Source organism: Dermacentor andersoni, chromosome 1, assembly GCF_023375885.2.
Source record: "Dermacentor andersoni chromosome 1, qqDerAnde1_hic_scaffold, whole genome shotgun sequence".
Classification (NCBI taxonomy): domain Eukaryota; kingdom Metazoa; phylum Arthropoda; class Arachnida; order Ixodida; family Ixodidae; genus Dermacentor; species Dermacentor andersoni.
This window is the reverse complement of record NC_092814.1, coordinates 274,846,882-274,865,698: the sequence shown is the minus strand read 5'-3', so window position 1 is coordinate 274,865,698 and position 18,817 is coordinate 274,846,882. Positions and strand designations below refer to the sequence as shown.

Genomic DNA, 18,817 nt, shown 5'->3' with positions numbered 1-18,817 from the left:
TGGTACGGTTTATGCGGATACAAAACACATTATGTTCAATGGCCACTGATTCGGGGATTTGACTTCACTACTTTTAAAACGAAACTACTGTTTAAGCGGGTACAGTTTAACGAGGTTTTACTGTATATGGGTGGGGTTCAGAAAGCTGGTCAGGCCCTTACCGCCTCCCCCCCACCACCCCCGCCAGAAAAATTAAAACTTTCCGCCTATGCTTATACGTAAACCTTATGCATGTGCTACCCAAGACATCACATTAGGACCATTACGACCAAAGATGTGTGCCGAGAGCTACTGGCGCATTAGGAGTAGAGTGCGGCCATTCATTTCCAGTGCAATAAACTACCGTATAATGCGGAATATAGGTCAACCCCTTTACATTGAAGCAAAGAAGTCAACATAAAAATTATAAGGCACAAAACTTCATTTTATTTAGTGGTGCCACCAGACTCGTCACCTGCTCATTCGTTCAAACTGTCTGAACTCTCGTCTGAAGACTCGACGGACATCTGAAGTCTGAAGTCGTCGAGTCGAGAAGTGTCGCATTAGCAACACTTCTTGAATGCCCGCACCACCATATCGTCGGGCAGCAAGCGCCAAGCCTGCGACACCCATGTGGCCACAGTGGCGAGAGGCGGCCTGCGCAGCCGGCCGCTTGGGGTCGTCGGGTTGTTGCCGGCCATCCACTGATTATACCGTTCACGGACATAATCACGGACGTCCAGTGGCTGACGTGTTGGCGTCATGCCTCCCGGAATGACGGCGAGCTCAGTCCCCCCGTCGCGGAGTGCCTGCTTCACACCTGCGGGTCAAGTGCCCGCGAAAGGCATCCAAGACGAGCATGCTCGGACACCGCAGGAGTGCGCCGGGTCGCCGATTCCAGACGGTCTTGATCCAATTGAGCAAGAGGGCTCCGTCCATATACAGTCAAACCCGGCTATATCGAACTCGCAAAAAAACGCCTATCAGTTCGATATAGAGCATAATTCGATATAAGCCTGCTAAATAATTGGATGTCATAAGAGCACATACCATTTAGAAAATCACTTTATTGAAGAAACTAGCTTAGTTTCGCATAAATTAATCCTGCATTTTCTTCTGCTCGGGAAATTTCGCTGCCTGCGACGCACGCACTTGCCCACGTTATCTAAGGAGTAGGAGCAGCTGAGGCCGCAACCTTCCGCATTCGCGCAGAAGCACCGGACTAATGCGAGTGCACCAATCACTTCGGAGGATGTGGGCAAAGGACCGTAGTTGCTTTCCTCAATGTGCCTACTTTCATTTGTGCTCGGTACGATGTCGACGATGTAGTCTTCGTTTCCGGGCTCTCCCGTGGTCGCGACACCATCATCTGCACTCACAAACTCGTCCGCCGTTGATTCGAATGTCCCGGAAATTTTGACAGCTCGCTCCAAAGTTCGGCAACACCGGCAACGGCTTTGTCGCATTCATCAGAATTTACAGTCATCACCGAGCACGCGGAAACCGGCACGTATGAAGAACCCCTCGTACACGGCCGTGCGTACGCGTCGGGCGCCATGGGCACCGGGTTGCGAGTCGGGTCACTTTAGCCCTAACCGTGCCGAGAGTGCTCCTCGGAATCTTGCACGCTGCGGGCCCATCCAACTTCTCATCGCGTTCGACGCGATTTATGATTTCGAGCGTCACGACGAAAGGCGAATTCTGCTGCTTCATCACGGCAACACTGCGGGAGAAGGCCCACAAGGCGCAAACACGATAAACCAGAAAAGCAGCCACACAACTCGCACTTTTGCCATCTTGCGCGAAGAGAGCACAAGAGCCTCTGATTGGCTGTCTGAGCAAGCGCTGTAGGCGGGCCAGGATCATTCTTTTGCTGGGGAGTGTCGATAGATAGTGATCTAAAGAAAGGAAGGACGCTTGATGCTGCAACCCATGAGGGAACATGGCGAAGCGTCGTCAGGGGAGAGAGAGTGGGAAGTGAAAGATGAGAGAGAAAGAGGGAGGATGTGGCCTAAAAGATTCCACTATGCGCGACAGGGGGAGTGTCGACGGCTCGCCCGAACAGCCAGAGGCAGCGCGGTCACGGTAGGGAGAGCGGTTGGATGGAGCCGCGCCGCCGGGTTTCCCCGCTACCGCGAGGGAAAGCCAACTTCTGGGGGCACTTTTCCGCCGCTTGACGGTTCGATATATCGGGAGTCACTGCAATATTTGTTCGATGTAAGCGTAATTTTTGCTATATATACTCATTGTAACTATACCGTGACCAGAAATTGTTCGATATATAGAATAATTCGATGTAAACGGGTTCGATATAGTCGGGTTCGACTGTAGCCCTTTTCATTCACGCGAATGACAGCATCCCGCGGGAAAGCCTCTTTCGGCAGCATCTCCCTCTTGAAGATTATTAATGGGGGCAGCTTTCTGCCGTCTGCAGTACACGCAAGCACCACCATGAAGCGTGAATGCTTGTTCCCCATAGAAAGAAGCTCGACTTCTTTTGCGCCGCGTTCGCACACTCTTGTGGGCGAAGGCATGTCAAACCACACCGGCGTTTCATCAGCGTAGCCGATCTGTCCCAACGTGTAGCCGTGCTGCTGCCGAAGACGGATAACATAGCGCTGGAATTTGACCAACTTGGCCTCGTATGCCTCTGGCAGCTTCTGGCAGATGTGCGCCATTGAAGTGCGAATCCCTTGCGTCGCATGAAGCGACGAACCCAGTAAATGGAGCCCTTGAATTGTTCCTTGGTCAGTCCGGATTCTCGGGCGATCTCGATAGCTTTGATGCGGATGAGTTCCGCTGTCACTGGTAAAGATCTGGCACGATGCTCGCGGACGAAATCTGCCACCTTGTCTTCGAGCTCCGGGTGCACCGTGCGGTGCCAGCAAAAGGACGTCTTCCGCGCGTTGCAGGCAGACAGCTTGACTTTCTGCGTTCGCCAGTACCGGACGCTTTTTTCCGAGACGCCAAATTGCCACTGGGCGGACATGTTCCTATGCATTTCAGCATATTCGATGACTTTCTTTTTAAATGCCGCAGTGAACTGACGTCGAGTACTCGTACTCATTTTGTGGGTTGTCGGGAAATTAGCAACACCAGGAACGATTGCTGCACAAAAAGGAAAAATGGCATCGGTCCAACTGCGTAGGCCACGTTAATGTTGGGCCGTGCCGGTCAGCAAGGAGGCGATAACGATGCCGAAAGGTCTGCGCTCCTACATGTTGCTAGACGACTATTCAGGTTGTGCCAAGGGCCGGTATATAAGTCCAGAGGTGGCCTTTTAATAATATTTTTTGGAAAAAACCTCGACCTATATTCTGCACTATACGGTAGGCCCGTATTTGATTAAGTTTACGTTGACACCGCTGCAATCATAGAGCGCAATCATAGAGCGCACACATGCTGTAACAGCTTGCATTTTTCAATTTCACAAGGCTTCTTACCTAGAAAAAATGTTGCACAAAACCAAGGTCGCTATAAATGCTACTCTCGGTCATGTATTGACATCCACCACAACTTTTGCATTGACATTTTATACATTACGCAGGTTAATAAAATGCAAGTAAAATTATTCTTGCACAATGAACAAAACATACTCGTGACTAGCATGAACAACACTCATCAAAGTAGATTGTATGTCCGTCACATAAAGCCCTCATGTTATATTTTAATTCTTGGCTGGAGACCACATTAATCTAGAGCACACTGGAGACCACCAAAGTTACGGCTCAGTGTCGCATCAACGCAAATATGTTCACAGTGGCCATATGGCTCTTGGGAAGCCATAAAGCTGCTGCGAACAGTATTTCTAAATAATTGAGCAGCTGTAGAAATCAAGCTTAGAACGACAGAAAGCTGAGCTAGTTGGTAAGGATTCATTGTGCAAAAAAAGAGGTGAGGCGTGCAGACAGGACACAAGAGTAGAGAAGTGGACAACACGAACGCCGGCGTATGTGTTGTCCACTTCTCTACTCTTGTGTCCTGCCTGCACGCCTCACCTCTTTTTTGCATAATGTAGAAATCGGTAGGCGACTGTGAACAAATTAATCTGTTCCTTGTCTTGGCCATGAGCTTTGTGATGAGACTTGCTCGCATAACCAAAGCTGCCGATTATCTTTTAAATTTATCATATTTTTGTGCATATAACACGCACCAAAAATTTTTACATTTAGCAGTAAAATCGAGGTGCTGATTACATGCAAATTTCGACTTGAGGTGTGAATTCACGGACACACAAATTTCGCCTAAAAGTGTGGTTTCATAGCAATGTGGGCCAGGCTGCCGTGAAACCACCTTTAGAGCAATGTTCTCTGCCATCAGCGTTACCGAAGAGGTGGGGAACAGAGGAGGTGGTCGAAGTTACGACATGGGCGATTCTTGCATCCGCAAATGGAGCCTGTTTTCACAAAGATTTAGGTGTTGTACGCGGTTATTTCTGCGAATTATAGGCGCCAATTTTTTTTTTTTTTTTTTTCCAGGGTGTTGTCATTGGGGGGTGCGGCTTGGCTTATAGGTGGAAAAATGCGTATATTTGATCATTTCGAATACTCAAATCTGGACCAAAGCGAATATTGAGTAGTATACAATTCAATCAAATATTAAAGATATTGAATATTCACACAAGCCTATTAAGCACCATGAAATGGGCAAAGTAGAAAGGAGGAGCTATGGCTGCAGCAATGAACAGAACCCTATTTATAATTGTCCCTCACTGCAGCAAAAGTGTGTATACTGTAGAGCAAAATTTTAAAAAAGAGAAATTGTTAGCGTTCTAATTTTTTTTTTTCAGAAGAACCACAATACTATGATGTACTGCGACCTCTCACTGGCTTCCACCTTCACCAGAACGCTATAAGTGCATAGTCATTGGCTTGCTCTTTAGTCATGGGAAAAGAAAACAACACCCGTTTACATTGGCTGAATGGCTGTTGGCCTGTTTGTGCCGCTCGCTCAGGCTAACGGGAGGCATAGTTTCATGCTCGCTCTCTTCCGCTTTCACATAAGACGAGACAAGGGCAGATTTACTGGCAACAACCAGTTAGGGGGACTGCAGGAGCACTAAAGTAGTCCGTGTAACAGGTTTGTCCAAAGAGTGAAAATGTGAAAGGGGACATGACGAAATGTTTCATGGCAGATGGAATCGCGGTAGTACCACAATGTTTTGCACGGAACTCCAGCACATGGGCCTATATGCTATGCCAGTCCGTACTGTACAAGAGCAAAAAAAATCAACGAGTATACAGACATAGGCATCATCAAAATAATAAAAAATACATAAAAATGGATGCAGCTGTTCCAAGGAAATCAGTACACAGCATTCCTCTCATGAAGCAGATTGTCACTGACTGATATGTTGAGATAGATTGTAAAGCTTGACTGCTTTAGCTTTTCTAGAATGGTCGCTTATATCGAATTACCGCTTATAAAAAAATTTTTCGCCATCCCGCTGACTACGTTATAACGAGGGATCCCTGTATTTCTGAAATATTCTATTTTATCTTTAAATGCATTTCTCCACTTCAATACAAAGTCGTTCAGGGTCCCTTTAAGCAGGAGACCTTATCACAAACCAGAGTACTGTACAAATAACAGGCAGGATCTGCTGAAGTTCTACAACAGACAGAAATCAGTTCACGCCAACTTATAACCCGAGGTCAGGTAAGGTGAAGAGTTTGAGTGAACTCGCAACACAATAAAATCAAAGTCATCTGCCATTATAACTCATTTTAACTTAACATAAAGGCATTACACTATACAGCATTATGTTGCAGGTCCAAGACTTCCCCACCAAAGCCCCACATCAAAGTTGCAACAATACACAGTTCCCCTTGACACAAACTCTAAGCCACAACAAAACAGCAATCCCTACATCAACAACAAAGCCAATGCCTAAGCTTCACATCAATGAATGATTCAACTTGACTATGAAGAACAGCCACAATACTGGGAAAGATCACACAGTAACTCCATAATACTATAGAAGTGCCTCTAGTCAAGAAAAATTGCTTAAGAGCAACATATCTTGCTATACCAATCAATTAATGAAGACAGATAAAAGACAATTCCTCATAACCAAACTTCAATACAATCACTGCCACTTCAGTACCACACCAATGCAAAACCTGCCAGATGGCATCATCAAGACTTGCTCACTTGTAATCTGAAGGTGGCTTGTACTCTTGATTGATGGTGAACATTTCTTGTATGAGCACATGCCGCTCATCCTCCAACTTTTTTCGCACTCGATACTCGCGCGTGTTCAGCCTCTTTCCAGCACTGTTGTAAATTGGCTCTGGAGATGGCGACCTAGAAAGAAAGAACAAGAGGTGCACAGTTTGTGTAGCATTAAGACTGTGCTCAGTCAATGCATGTCAAAAGCACTCCACAGCTCATTCGCCCTTTGCTTTCTACAGGGATGTGTTAAAAAATAACTTTTCACGGACAGCAGCTCTGCCTGTGGATGGCAGTACAGTGGCTCTGCTTGAGCCATGTCTCTCTAGATTACTACAAATGCCGATTACAGGGCCACTCAAAATGCTGATAACACAGCTGTCACACAAAAACAACATTCAGGCACCATGTTGAGTGGTAGCGAGCATAGCTCTAAAACTTCCCTCTTAAGGGCAAGCAACAAGGTACCGTAAAAACCGGTGTATAATACGAAAGCGCATATAGTACGAGGTTAAATTTCTGGGACATGAAATGGAAAACAAAGTTTTATCCGTGTATAATACGAGTTAGGAAAACTCGAGGAAAACATTTATTTAAATTGCACTTAGCACTTCAATCGCTGTCTTCCTAAACTGCGCTCTCTTCGGATAGTTTCTTGTCGGGACATATCTTCCCAGAGGTACTCATCCTCTGTGTCATCGAGCGCGTTCTGAGATGCCGCACGTCTTGAATGCGCGACGCACAAGGTCCTCTGGTATGCTGGCCCATGCGTCCACAATCCACTTGCATAGCGTGGCTGGCTAAGCCCGCTTCAGCCACCTGGTCGGCGTCACTGCAGGCTCATCTGAGCGCATCCAATCTGCGTAACAACGCTTGACCGCGTCCTTGAACAGCTTGTTCACGCAAACATCTAAAGGCTGCAGGTGAGACGTCATCCCACCCGGGATAACAACGAGTTCAGTGCCGAATTCGCGCAACAGCCTCTTCACTGAGTCGGCCAAATGGCAACGAAATGCGTCCAGCACAAAGATGGATGGGAACGACAATGGTGCGTCGGGCCGTCTACACCGGACGGACTTTATCAAGTCGAGCACAAGATTCTCGTTCATTCAGCCTTTCTCATGGCATCTCATGACCACATTTTTTGGCAGCTCCTCACCTTTAGGCACTGTCTTGCGCTTGCGGACAACATAGGGCGGGAGCTTGCGTCTGTCTGCCATGCACGACAACATGACGGTAACTCGCATTTTCTTGTTGCCAGTGGACCAAACATAAACTTGTTTAGAGCCCTTTTAGTGCACGGTGAGGGGCGATGGCCAGATAAACCGGCGTTTGGTCAGGATTGCCGATTTGCCCTAGCTGGAAGTTCTTGGACTTGCGCAGCGAAGTAACGCGGCGCTGGAAAACCACAAGCAGCTCTTCGAACGATTCTGGCAACTTTTGCGAAATCGAAGTTTGGCGGCGTAAAGAACATCCAGCACGGCACATGTAGCGATAAATCCAGTGTTTGCTCCATAGCTTTTGCCTGCATAAGCTCCATGCTCACAGCTAGATGCATGGCTCGCTGTTGGCATACGAACTCCGTCAGGGTGAGTTCGATTTCCGGGAATGCCCCACTCTTCGGGCCATGAAAGCTTCTTCGCGTTCTGCTGCACACGAAAAGGGTTCCCTTTTGTCGACGCCATCCACGAATGCTTCCCTTGTTGACGCCAAACTGCCTCCCGGCCGCACTGTTGCCGATGTCCTGTGCAGCTAAAATAACCTTTCTCTTGAAATCAGCTGAGTACTGTTTTCATGGTCCGGACATCTTGGTCCTTCAATGCGGAATAAAAAAAATGCACTTCGGGAAGCGTGGTTTGCGCGTGTGCTGCCAAGGTGCGCACTCAACAATAAAGAAACGATGCTGTAGTCACGCAGGAATAACGAAACCAAGCCGTAGCCACGCAGTAATAAGGAAGCCAAGCCATAGCCACACAGCAATAACGAAGTCAGACCATAGCCACGCAGCATTAATGAAACCAAAACATTTAGCCCAAATTGTACGAGGCAAATATTTGGGACACTAATAATAGGAAAAAAAACCTCGTATTATACGTGGGTTTTTACGGTATGTATTTGAGGTACTAAACTCACAAAGTTCATGCAACAACTGCAAACACACACCAAAACGCTGTGACCAATTTAATGAATATCGTTAGACATATTGCAAGAATTTATTATCTGCTCTTATATTCCAGACTGAAGTAAGCAAAATAAGGAAAAATGTGGAGTAGAACATCATTTGTGAAAATTTTCTATATGGATGCTGAAAACGAAATTTAAGTGGCCTGAAAGAATTCATAAAAGCAACAGCTGGTTAGGCAGCAAAGCGCCCTGAAAAAAAAAAAAGACAGTATTATTCTATTGCAACTTTGCAGTCTTGCTGAGCTTAGTCTCTGCTTCAAACGTTGTGTGTGAGTCGCTGGTGTTGTCATTGCAAGAAAGTTACTCCATACAATCTTGTTTTATAAATTAGAAAAATAGTACCAATACGAAAGCGCTTGTTTAATTTACTTGAATGATTCAAGTGGTTCAAACTGACTAGATTGTACCTCTTCTGTGTTATGTGACCAAACAGGAAAAACACTGCATATTTTGCAAGACTTTGCACTTGTCCTTATCATAGCATAGAATGTCATTCTTCTTAAATTAGCCACTAGTGTTGCTCAGTAGATGTTTACACCAAAATGTCATGGTGGTAAAGCAATAAAACAATCATGCAGTACACTGTACTGCCCTTCTCTAGAACCTTTTTGATACCCATAGCATTCAATATTTTGGAAGCCACTTTAGTGCTCTGTAACATTATTGCCAGGAGTGCCATACGAAGCAATTTGAGGCTGATACTATTGAGCTGAGACAACTGACACATGGCAATCACTGTTTGCTTTTATCCCTCCTCTGCACCATTTCCACAACCCACTTCCCCATCCATGTTACAGTATAGTGTACTTGGATTGCGAAGCGCAGCAATTCAATTTTACTTAGAAATATGCTGAAAACTGATCTGACCAGAAAAACCAACACTGTTGAAGTGGTAGTTTTGTTCTACGCTGACTGGTCCAACATGAAAACTTAAGAAAGTCTAGAGTATGAGAAGTAGATTACAATAATAAAGACAATAGCTTGAAAATGTGATTATTCAAGATGCTTCATGATGACTCAATCATATTAACGGTGAATTTCACTGGTCATATTGTCCAACCAAGAGCTGCCTGAATCCTTGGGAAAGCACTACGATTGCATGATTTGTAAATTGAAATCTGTACAAGGAAAACAAAATTATTTACACCACATTCTAGCAAAAACTTCTTCCATTCTCATTTCCATGGTTACCAGGGTAATTAAAATGTTGCCACTGCTGTTGCGTACAGTTGAACCCACTTATAACGGAACATAATTCCGGAAAAGTGCTCTTATCAGTAGTTAATCACATTTGGAGTTGCCTCTAAAACCTGTAAAAAGCAATGACAACGCATGTAGCTGAGCGCTACAGTTGAAAAGCCACCTCATTGTTATAAGAATTTGATAATGGTTGCCTATTTTTGCACTGTGGCTGCCCATCCACTTTATTCAATTTTCCATATCATCATCCTCCGGACGCAGTCACACCGTGCATTGAGTTAACTTTATTGGCACCTCTACCATGAAACAACCATGAATCACGTCCCTGTATATTCCCAGCAAGTCAATAACTGGCCAGTGATGCAAGCAATAAGGTGTGGCCAACATACACAACTATCTTTCTTTTTTATTGCTTTTCTTAGTATTTCTGTTCATGGGTTCTGTGGAGGGCATGCAGAAAGAAAATGACAAAGCTTTCTAAGATTTCGAAGAAGCCCATTTCTGTCTCTAATTTTTTTTTTCTTGTGCATTAATTTTTCATTTTTATTCTTGCTTCTTGCAATTGGGGTCAAAGCATTGCAAAATGGTTGTTACATCTAAATTTGTGGAATTACATGGAATCGTTATAAGTGGGTGCTCTTCAAGCAATTTCTACCCAACGGCTGTAAACGGCAAATGACAGCCCGCAAAAAAGGACAAGCGCTCCACTTCAAAAGGAAAAGACACGAAACATTGAAGACTGACCAGTGAATTCACCTTAAGACAAAAACTATAAGGCTGTTAATAGCATTCTTCTAATGCAACTGTTTATCTGTGCCATGGTATTGTGCATCAGTGTGAAACACCAAGTAGTCCAGAAACAAGTTATATTATGAAAGATAGATACCAAATACTTTACTAGGAGCACATCTGCCTACAACGAACAAGGTCAGTACTTAAGACGTATTTTTATGACAGTGTTGAGACTGTTATGCTGGAACCTAGCCATGAAAAACGATAGGACTGGTCTAAATGGTGCCCATTTAAACAGGGCAAGGGAGGCTGATTTAACATTATGACAACACACCTAACTCAGTTGCACAGGAGGCAGAGACTGCAGAGTGAAGCAATCCAGTTCACCTTAAATTTAAAATTTGCTATATTAACTGAATCTTTTTAAAAAAAACACTTTTTTAATAGTGGGCCTAAGTGTCTCAAAACTGCACAGTAAATTATGAGAGTTGCCATAGTTGAGGGCACTGGATTATATTTAACCACCTGGGATTCTGTAAAGTACAATCAAAACACAGTACAGAAGCATTTTGATAATTTTTCCGTGAGCAATATTAAAGCAAATTAAGAAAATAATACAGATCAACCGAAATCACCAATCCCACTAACCTCCTGTGCAATACATGTATGTTGTCATGTCTAGCTTGAAACAGTCACTACAGAAATAGGATACGCGAGCCTAAGTTGTTTTTCTCTAACACGAAAAGTATCTTTACATCCATGAGGGGAAACAAAAAGATGTGATGCTATCTCTATTGCACCAGCACTTGCTTGTTACAACACAGCTGCAAAGGCATTATTACAACCAGCACCAAGTGCTCAGTATAATATTCTTCTCATTTTGGAAGCTTTGTGCACTACGTCTCCAGAGAACTAGAAGAGAGGTCTATTATATCTCATCCGTAACGGTCACAACGCCTTTCAAAATAGGCCCAACTGGCCAAAGGTAGTTAGCTGTCTCAGAAAGTGTAAGTTAATTCACATTTGGCCTACAAATAAACATCTCAAGCAACATAAATGTACCTTCTCTAAACAATTGTCTGGCTAATTATTTCAGACTGCAAATCCTTTGCTGTAACGGTTTCATATAGGCATCTGTACTTTACATTTAAAAAAAAAAAAAAAAGACTACTAAATCTTTTTTGTTCCCCTTATTAGTATAATACCAATTTCTAAGTACAGACGGTACTTTGTGAATGGAGAGAAAGCAAAAGGCTTTTCTGTCACTGCCACACAGTCTGTACCCTGAGAATTAGTCCACACATTCCACTTGTAAGTGGAGGAAGCCACGGCAATATGTTGTGGTTGCACAAGTTACACTAAGGCAGAATTAAGTTGCCGAGTTAAAGGAGTGGCTGACATTTTAGAAGTCGTAACCCAGATGAGAGCTGCAGAGAGAGAGGGGGGAAGGGGAAAACTACAGCTTAAATCGGTGCCTAGAATGTCCTCCTGGTAAGAGCTAGCGTACTTTGGAAAAGTAGTGCAGCTGCTTCCACAGTGAGAAATCTGCAGCAGCTGCACTGCCCTTTGTGATTAGGATGAGCAGAAGTGGCCAGCTGGCTACCCGTCTCATCCGCACCACAGTGCAAGCAGGGCGCACCTCCCCCTCAAAGTACGGGAAAGTGCAAAAAGGAGAGGAAGAAAAAACAGATTTGTTTAGCCTTTGTGATCCTCGAAGACGAGCACACACGCAGGGGGGGAAGAAAAGAGTGCATTAGATGATGCAGCCAGGGCAGCTCTGGTCCAAACCTGTCCTCAGGGTTGAAGGGGATGCCAAGGTCCTCAGTGCGCAGCCTCCTGCTGAGCTCTTCAATCTGGAGTTGCACTGGAAGAGATGGGGTTAGAGAAAGAAGGGGCGGGGCCCCCCAGCAATTAACCCCGCGTTCAGCCCAACCAAAAGGGCCAGCCTGGCCTGTACACAACCCACATCCCTGGAGTCGGGCGGCGGCCAGCCACCTCACAAGGCAGCCACTGCACACACACACACCGCTGGGGCATGCCAGCAGCCCTATGCGCGGCCGCCTGGAAGATGTGGTGCCATGAAGCCCAGCACACAGGGTGCAGAGAGTGCCGACCCTGGCCTGTGCCTCAACACCTGCTTGGCTGACATGGCACACACACACTGAGCTCTGCTGTTAACACGCACTGCCATTAACTGCTCATTATGTGACCAAACAACTAGTGACGTAAACAATTCATGCCTTGTATCAGCTGCTTGCCACAATGTGCAATACCATATCATGCCCCAAGAGAAAGATAAAAAAGCAGCGCATTCTAACATGCACACTGGACAAATAATCTAAGTTATGCATCATATATTACAGGATAGCACCACAGTGATAAATGCTGATCTGTAACTTCTAAAAATGCTTAGCAGATAGGACACATCAGGACCTTATATACAATACGTAGGCTAACAATCTTTTAACACCACAAAAGAAGTTCACATAATCTCACTTTACAAGAACATATAGCCTACCCAGTTCTAGAAGCTTAATTCAAATCTAACGAAACAGATACACACATGAAAAGGCAAAATGTTACCAGATATTAAGCCTCATGCAAATAATAATTGTCAGGAAAATAAAGTTAATTGCGCGATTCATATAGCATGTGCAGGCTCAGAATATCCAGGAGGAGCAATAAAATTAACTAACTTCCTGTCCCTACAAATGCTATGCAAGCTGTTACAAATGAAATCACTGTGCATGATGACAAATGCACAGCACAGTGTTCTTGTCATGTTGCCAGACCCGGACTGGTTCCTCTGCCAGTCTCTGCCAGTTGTATATCCATGAAATGAAGCTGGAAGCCTATCATAGCATATGTGAATAGCAAATTAATGAAGAATACATCATCCTGGATAACAAATATCGAGAGAGAAACAGCCAATCTTACTTCTAGTGCCTCCATTTTTTAGCAATGACTAAAAGAAAAACCTTACCTGAACATATTATCAGCAGTCACTCCGGCAATTGTTTTTAATATATGTATGTATCTGTTGTACACTCAAACAGAAAAAGGCTAAAGAAATATCTATTCAAAACATGACAGCTAATTCGCAGGAGAAAACCCTTTGCTGAACAGGAGTCTTTCAAGTGAAAAGCAGAGAAAACCAGCTTACACAGATAGGCCCGCTCCTGGTTTGGATCCAAGTTTGTAGGGAGTACAGTGGGCATTCCAGGGATGAACACCTTTTCCTTCTCGTCGCAGCACCAGCGGCTTCTTCGCTTTCGACGACGTTCACCAGTGTTAGCCTCTAGAGAACCCATGGAACCCATGGAGCCCATGCTCGTATTGCTGTTTTCATCCTGACTAGCCCAGGATGGCAGCATTGAGACAACAGGTGGTGCTCCAGTCATTGCAGCTGAAAAGAAGAATATATACGTGATTCCAACCTAAAATTTTGCTAATTATAGATGGCTCAAATATCACTTAAAATGTATGGGTAGGCAGAATGAGCAGTAGGCATCCTATTTTGTGTTCTGTTGCATTACTCTGTTTAAATATAAAGTGCTTTTCCTGATGAAAAGCCCTGCAACAAGATTACCAGCATGCCAAATTAATACTACATCAACAAGGCTGCACAAAACACAGGAACTTACAGCTATCAGACCTGCTAAATATTGTCACGAATCGCACTAAAGCAGGCTTGATATATATTCACTTTATGCTAAAGGCCTGGAGAACAAAATGAAGACCATGCAAAATAGTTAAGGCTAAACCCCATGAGCGCGATTTTGTGCACGACAGCGACGGATCGGGCCGTCACGCGAACAGATCGCTCGGTCTTGTCGTGCGATCACTCGGTTCTGCAAATCTAGAATTCGTCACTCGTCGCCCGGAAGTGCTATGAGCGACTAGCCAATAGTAGGCAGCTGGAACCGGATGTACATTAGTGACGTATTACCAGTTTGCTCACGTGCGCGCTTCTCGGTATACAAACGGAACGAGCGAACTACCGAATTTCGATATGTAAACGAAAAGAAACCTACTCCAAGACCCTTCAGAAATACTTTATGTTGCTTTGTACAGCCAAACAAATCAACTTAAATAATTATAGCAAGTACCATGCCAGGTTTGGCGCTAACTCGATCCCCTAATACCGGCAACACTGCAGAGCAGTCGCACGAAGAAAAATACAAGTATTTGGGCATATGGCTAAACGAGGGCAAAAAGTACTTGGAAGAACAGGAAAAAATTATGATTGAAAAAGTGAGGAGGAACTCAGCTGTAATGAAACACAAGGCACTACGGAACTCGCCTGTCGCCGCAAGTTTTCTCGCCTATGTCTCTTCGACAAGATAAACTACAGTCCTGCCCTACACAACGACCTTATTCTTCCTCCATCATACATTTCCCCTCGTTTCGATCATGCACAAAAGGTGGGAACAATGTCGTGCTTAATGCAAACATGTTATCAATCATTTGTACCCTGCACCTCACAGGACTGGAACCACCTTCCTGGAGCAGTCACGTCCACTGTTCAATATTCCCAGTTTCATAATGTTTTAAACACAAGTGTATTGCAATGTAACTAACCAAGTATGTAATTATATTTGTTATCGGTCAATTGCTTGAATTTTTGTTGCTTCCCGCAATTATCTCATCGTTTTAGCTAACATTGTATTAGCAGAAGAAAAACCTGTATAGTGTCTTTTTCCGTATGTTCCACTCCCCTCTGTAATGCCTCTGGCCCTGAGGGTAATACTAATAAATAATAAATAAATAAATATAATAGGTACGAGGTGGTTAGGGGCGTATGGAAAGGGGTTATGGTACCTGGCCTCACATTCGGAAATTCAGTACTGTGCATGAAATCGGAAGTTCAGGCATGCATGGAAACAAGACAGAGAAATGTAGGCAGGTTGGCCTTAGGAGCGCACGGAAACACCCCTAATGAGGGAGTGCAGGGGGAAATGGGATGGACGTCATTCGAAGGTAGAGAGGCAATAAGTAAGTTAAAATATGAACAGAGACTCCCAGCACTGGAGGAAAAAAGGTGGGCAGGAAAAGTGTACAAATATCTATACATGAAAAGTTTGAACACAAAGTGGACACTCAGAACGAGGAAGCTGAAGAATAGATACCTACAGCCGAGGGAGGGGGTTCAACGTGGTTCTAGTGTGGGAAAGGAGGTGAAGGAGACGGAAAGAAAAATGTGGGAAGAAAGAATGCTCGGAAAGCCAGTGCTATCTATGTATAGGTCACAAAAACAGGAGATTAAGAGAGAGCTCTTATTTGATAACTCGCGGGGCAGCTCACTATTATTCAAAGCTAGGACGGGGGTTTTGAGAACGAAAACATACAGGGATAAATTTGAAGACGTGGACCTTTGGTGCACAGCTTGCGGAGCCGAAATGGAGACCACAGAGCATATAGTGCTGAGATGCACAGACCTTCGCCCGACTCTGGCAGAGGGAACAGTGGCAGATATGGAAGGGGCATTAGGTTTTCCCGGGGAACGAGGGCAAATAGACGAGAAAAGAGTGGCAGTAACGAAGGGGAGGCTAGAGGATTGGTGGCGGAAGTCAAGGGAGAGATAATACCATAAATCGGGGAGATAATGTTTCCTATACTTTTTTAGATTTTGGGGGGAGAAGAGGAGTGAAAACTAGTTTAAGGAGAAGAGGATATAAAGAAAGGGAAAAAAATAGGAGGGGGAGCAAAAGGCTAGGTGGCGCCAGCCGCTGCTCGTTACAAAGGGTGTAGCCGCCATCCATCCATCCATCCATCCAAGCGGTCGCTCGCTTGGAGTTCTCGGCGACGAGCGAACGCGACAGCCATCTCCATCGCGTCGCTTGTCGCTGTCGCGCGCAAGATCGCTTGTATGGGGTTTATCAAGCGACGTGATGAAGATGGCTGTCGCGTTCGCTCGTCGCCTACAAGTTGTACCCCATGCGAGCGATGAATTCAAGCAACGTCTCCCCAGTGTTGCCGGTATTCAATATAGGCGCCGAAACTAGCGTGACGCGTGCTTTATTAACTTAAGTTGATGTGTTTTACTGTAAAAAGAAGCATAAAATATTTCTGAAAGTTTTGCAGTAGGTTCTTATCCTTGCACGTATAAAAAATTCAAACGTTTGCTCGTTCCGTGCGACAATCGGAAGTACTTGAGTTACGTACATCCAGTTCCGGCTTCGCACTATTGGCAAGTCGCTCATAGCACTTCCGGGCAACGAGCGACAAATTCTAGATTTGCAGAACCGAGCGATCGCGCGACAAGACCGAGCGATCTGTTCACGCGACGGCCCGATCCATCGCTCAAAGCAGTCGCTCGTCGTTGTCGCACACAAAATCGCGCTCGTGGGGTTTAGCCTTTATACTTATACTTTACTCTACATGAAAAGCTCATGACAAACTGATTGCCTTATTCCCAATTTTAAATTGGCAATTATGTTTTGCACGGAGTATAAGATGGAATTAAAGTGAGAAATTAGACTGCCTTTGCCTACACTCTAAGAGAGAACAGTAAAGCTTTACATGCATTAAGTTCAATATAATGCTACTTCACTCGAAGCAAGCACCAACTTCCGCCACTAGCAATAACACCAACAGGGGTGGAAGCAGCCAAGGATGTTTTGGAGCAGCTCTGGGAGCAGCAAATTGGCCACATTATAGACAGGTTTGGAGCATCAACTGTCCGTTTTGGAGCTCGAGATATGCATTTTGTATCAGTTTGGTAAAACTCAACACGAGTGAAATAGACACAGATAAAGAAAAGATGTAGCATTAAGTCACATACCGGCTGTGCCAACTTGACCAAGAAATTAAAAGCCAACGGTGCCCAATCTATGGTGATGTCATGCTAGTTATATATATATATATATCTTTTTTTCAACGTGCATAAATACCTAATATAAAGTTAAATTAGTCAACTTTTATTAAGGTTCTTAATAAATAAGGTGTCAATGCAAATCATGTGGAGTATGTCGTGACATGACCAATAACAGTGCTTAAAGCAACCTGGGTCTTGTAGCCCTTTCAATTTTACAAATTCCAAGTGACAGTGTGACATCAGCAGTTTCTTACATAAAGCTCATCTGGTATGTTATCTTACACAGGCCCACAAGAATTAAACATGTGCGCCGAAAGCTGCTGATTCGTTGAGGAAATGGAGTGCAAGCGCTCATTCCCAGTGCAATAAGTTATGCCTGGTATTTAAGGTTTACTTTTGAGACCGCTGTAAGCCCTGGCATGTGGACGTTACGTCAGGGCATTTTTTTTTTTTTCACAGGCTTTCCTTTTCGTCACAAAGGGTGACTGCAGAATACCGAGATTGATTTAAACATGTTATTAGTCATTTTTTCTATATCCTCTACAAGCCTGAGATTGACACCTTATTGATTAAGTTAATAAAAGTTAGCTAGTTAAACTTAATTACTTGTGCACAATGGAAAAAGATACTCAAAACTAGCATGACCAACATCCTTCAGAATACAGTGAGTGCCATTCACATAAAGACCTGCATTATTTATCTCTTGGCCACATTTTGTTGGCAATCTGTTGCATTCACCAAATGTGCTTTTACTGTAACATTCAATATCATTAGATTAAAACGAATTTGTGAAACATTTGAATAACTAATGGCTTGGTCAGTAAATGCAACGAATCCTGCTGAGGTACAGTGCATTGCAGATATTTCAATCATCAAACCAGCAGAGGCCAGTAACCTGTGGGAATTACTCCATAGGATTTTTCAAAGATTGCCTCCAGTTAACTAAGTGCCAAATTGTCAGTAAATTTCCTAACAGGTACGAAAACTTGCCTAATGCATCACGACAGTACCTTCTTCAATGCAAAGCTCCCAAATATGCCGACATGTTCATGCCAGCACCTCTGCAATTCTTGCTGCCAGCCAGATGTGTTAGCATCAGTATGTTTCCCTTCTGGCTTTTCTTCAATCGCTTTTATTGATCAAATCTACTTGTCTTCCTTAATATAATATTAAACATTTTGTTCACACAAAATTTCCAGAATGCTGTTTTAGATCTCTTCCTCCACAGTGTGTAAATGACTCCAATACAAACACCCCTTAACCCTATCTTCACATCAACTTCCTTTCATATTCCCGATTCTTTATTCAAATATTTGATTTTGTGCTTCCCACACAAACGGGTGAGCAGCCCACGCCTTATCGCATGCCTTTATTCAGGGAGCCCTTGTGGGCACCTAATGCCAATCAACACGAAGCATAAACAGAAGTATTACATTCCACCAAATGAAGCCCTGTAATGCTCTAATATTCATTATATATGCACTAATTTTGCTTTTGCCTTGCATGGCCTTTCGCGATATATATTACCCTGTTGTACGTACATGTGCCAAGGCACTTATATTCAGCTACCTTGGTATCTGGTGGCCACTGATTAAAATCGACGATATTAACCTTCCCGCCTTCTCACTGCAAGCGCGATGCGCACGTGGCGTGAGCTGACACGCAGGTTCGCCAAGAAATAGCATCGGCCGAGTTTCTTGACTCAGCAATGTGAACTGTTGCATTGCATCGTTA

General features: G+C 44.2%; 1 protein-coding gene across 1 annotated transcript in view; it reads right to left on the bottom strand.

The window, feature by feature from the left end:
* LOC126547601 (uncharacterized) overlaps positions 1-18,817 on the bottom strand; it is a 56,887-nt gene that overhangs the window by 36,852 nt on the left and 1,218 nt on the right. Inside the window, exons 2-4 of the mRNA XM_050195489.3 lie at positions 13,430-13,672; positions 12,055-12,130; positions 6,133-6,285 (exon numbers count right to left, since the gene is read on the bottom strand). Of these exons, the coding sequence (XP_050051446.1) occupies positions 6,133-6,285; positions 12,055-12,130; positions 13,430-13,672 (472 nt within the window). The remainder of the gene's footprint in view (positions 1-6,132; positions 6,286-12,054; positions 12,131-13,429; positions 13,673-18,817) is intronic.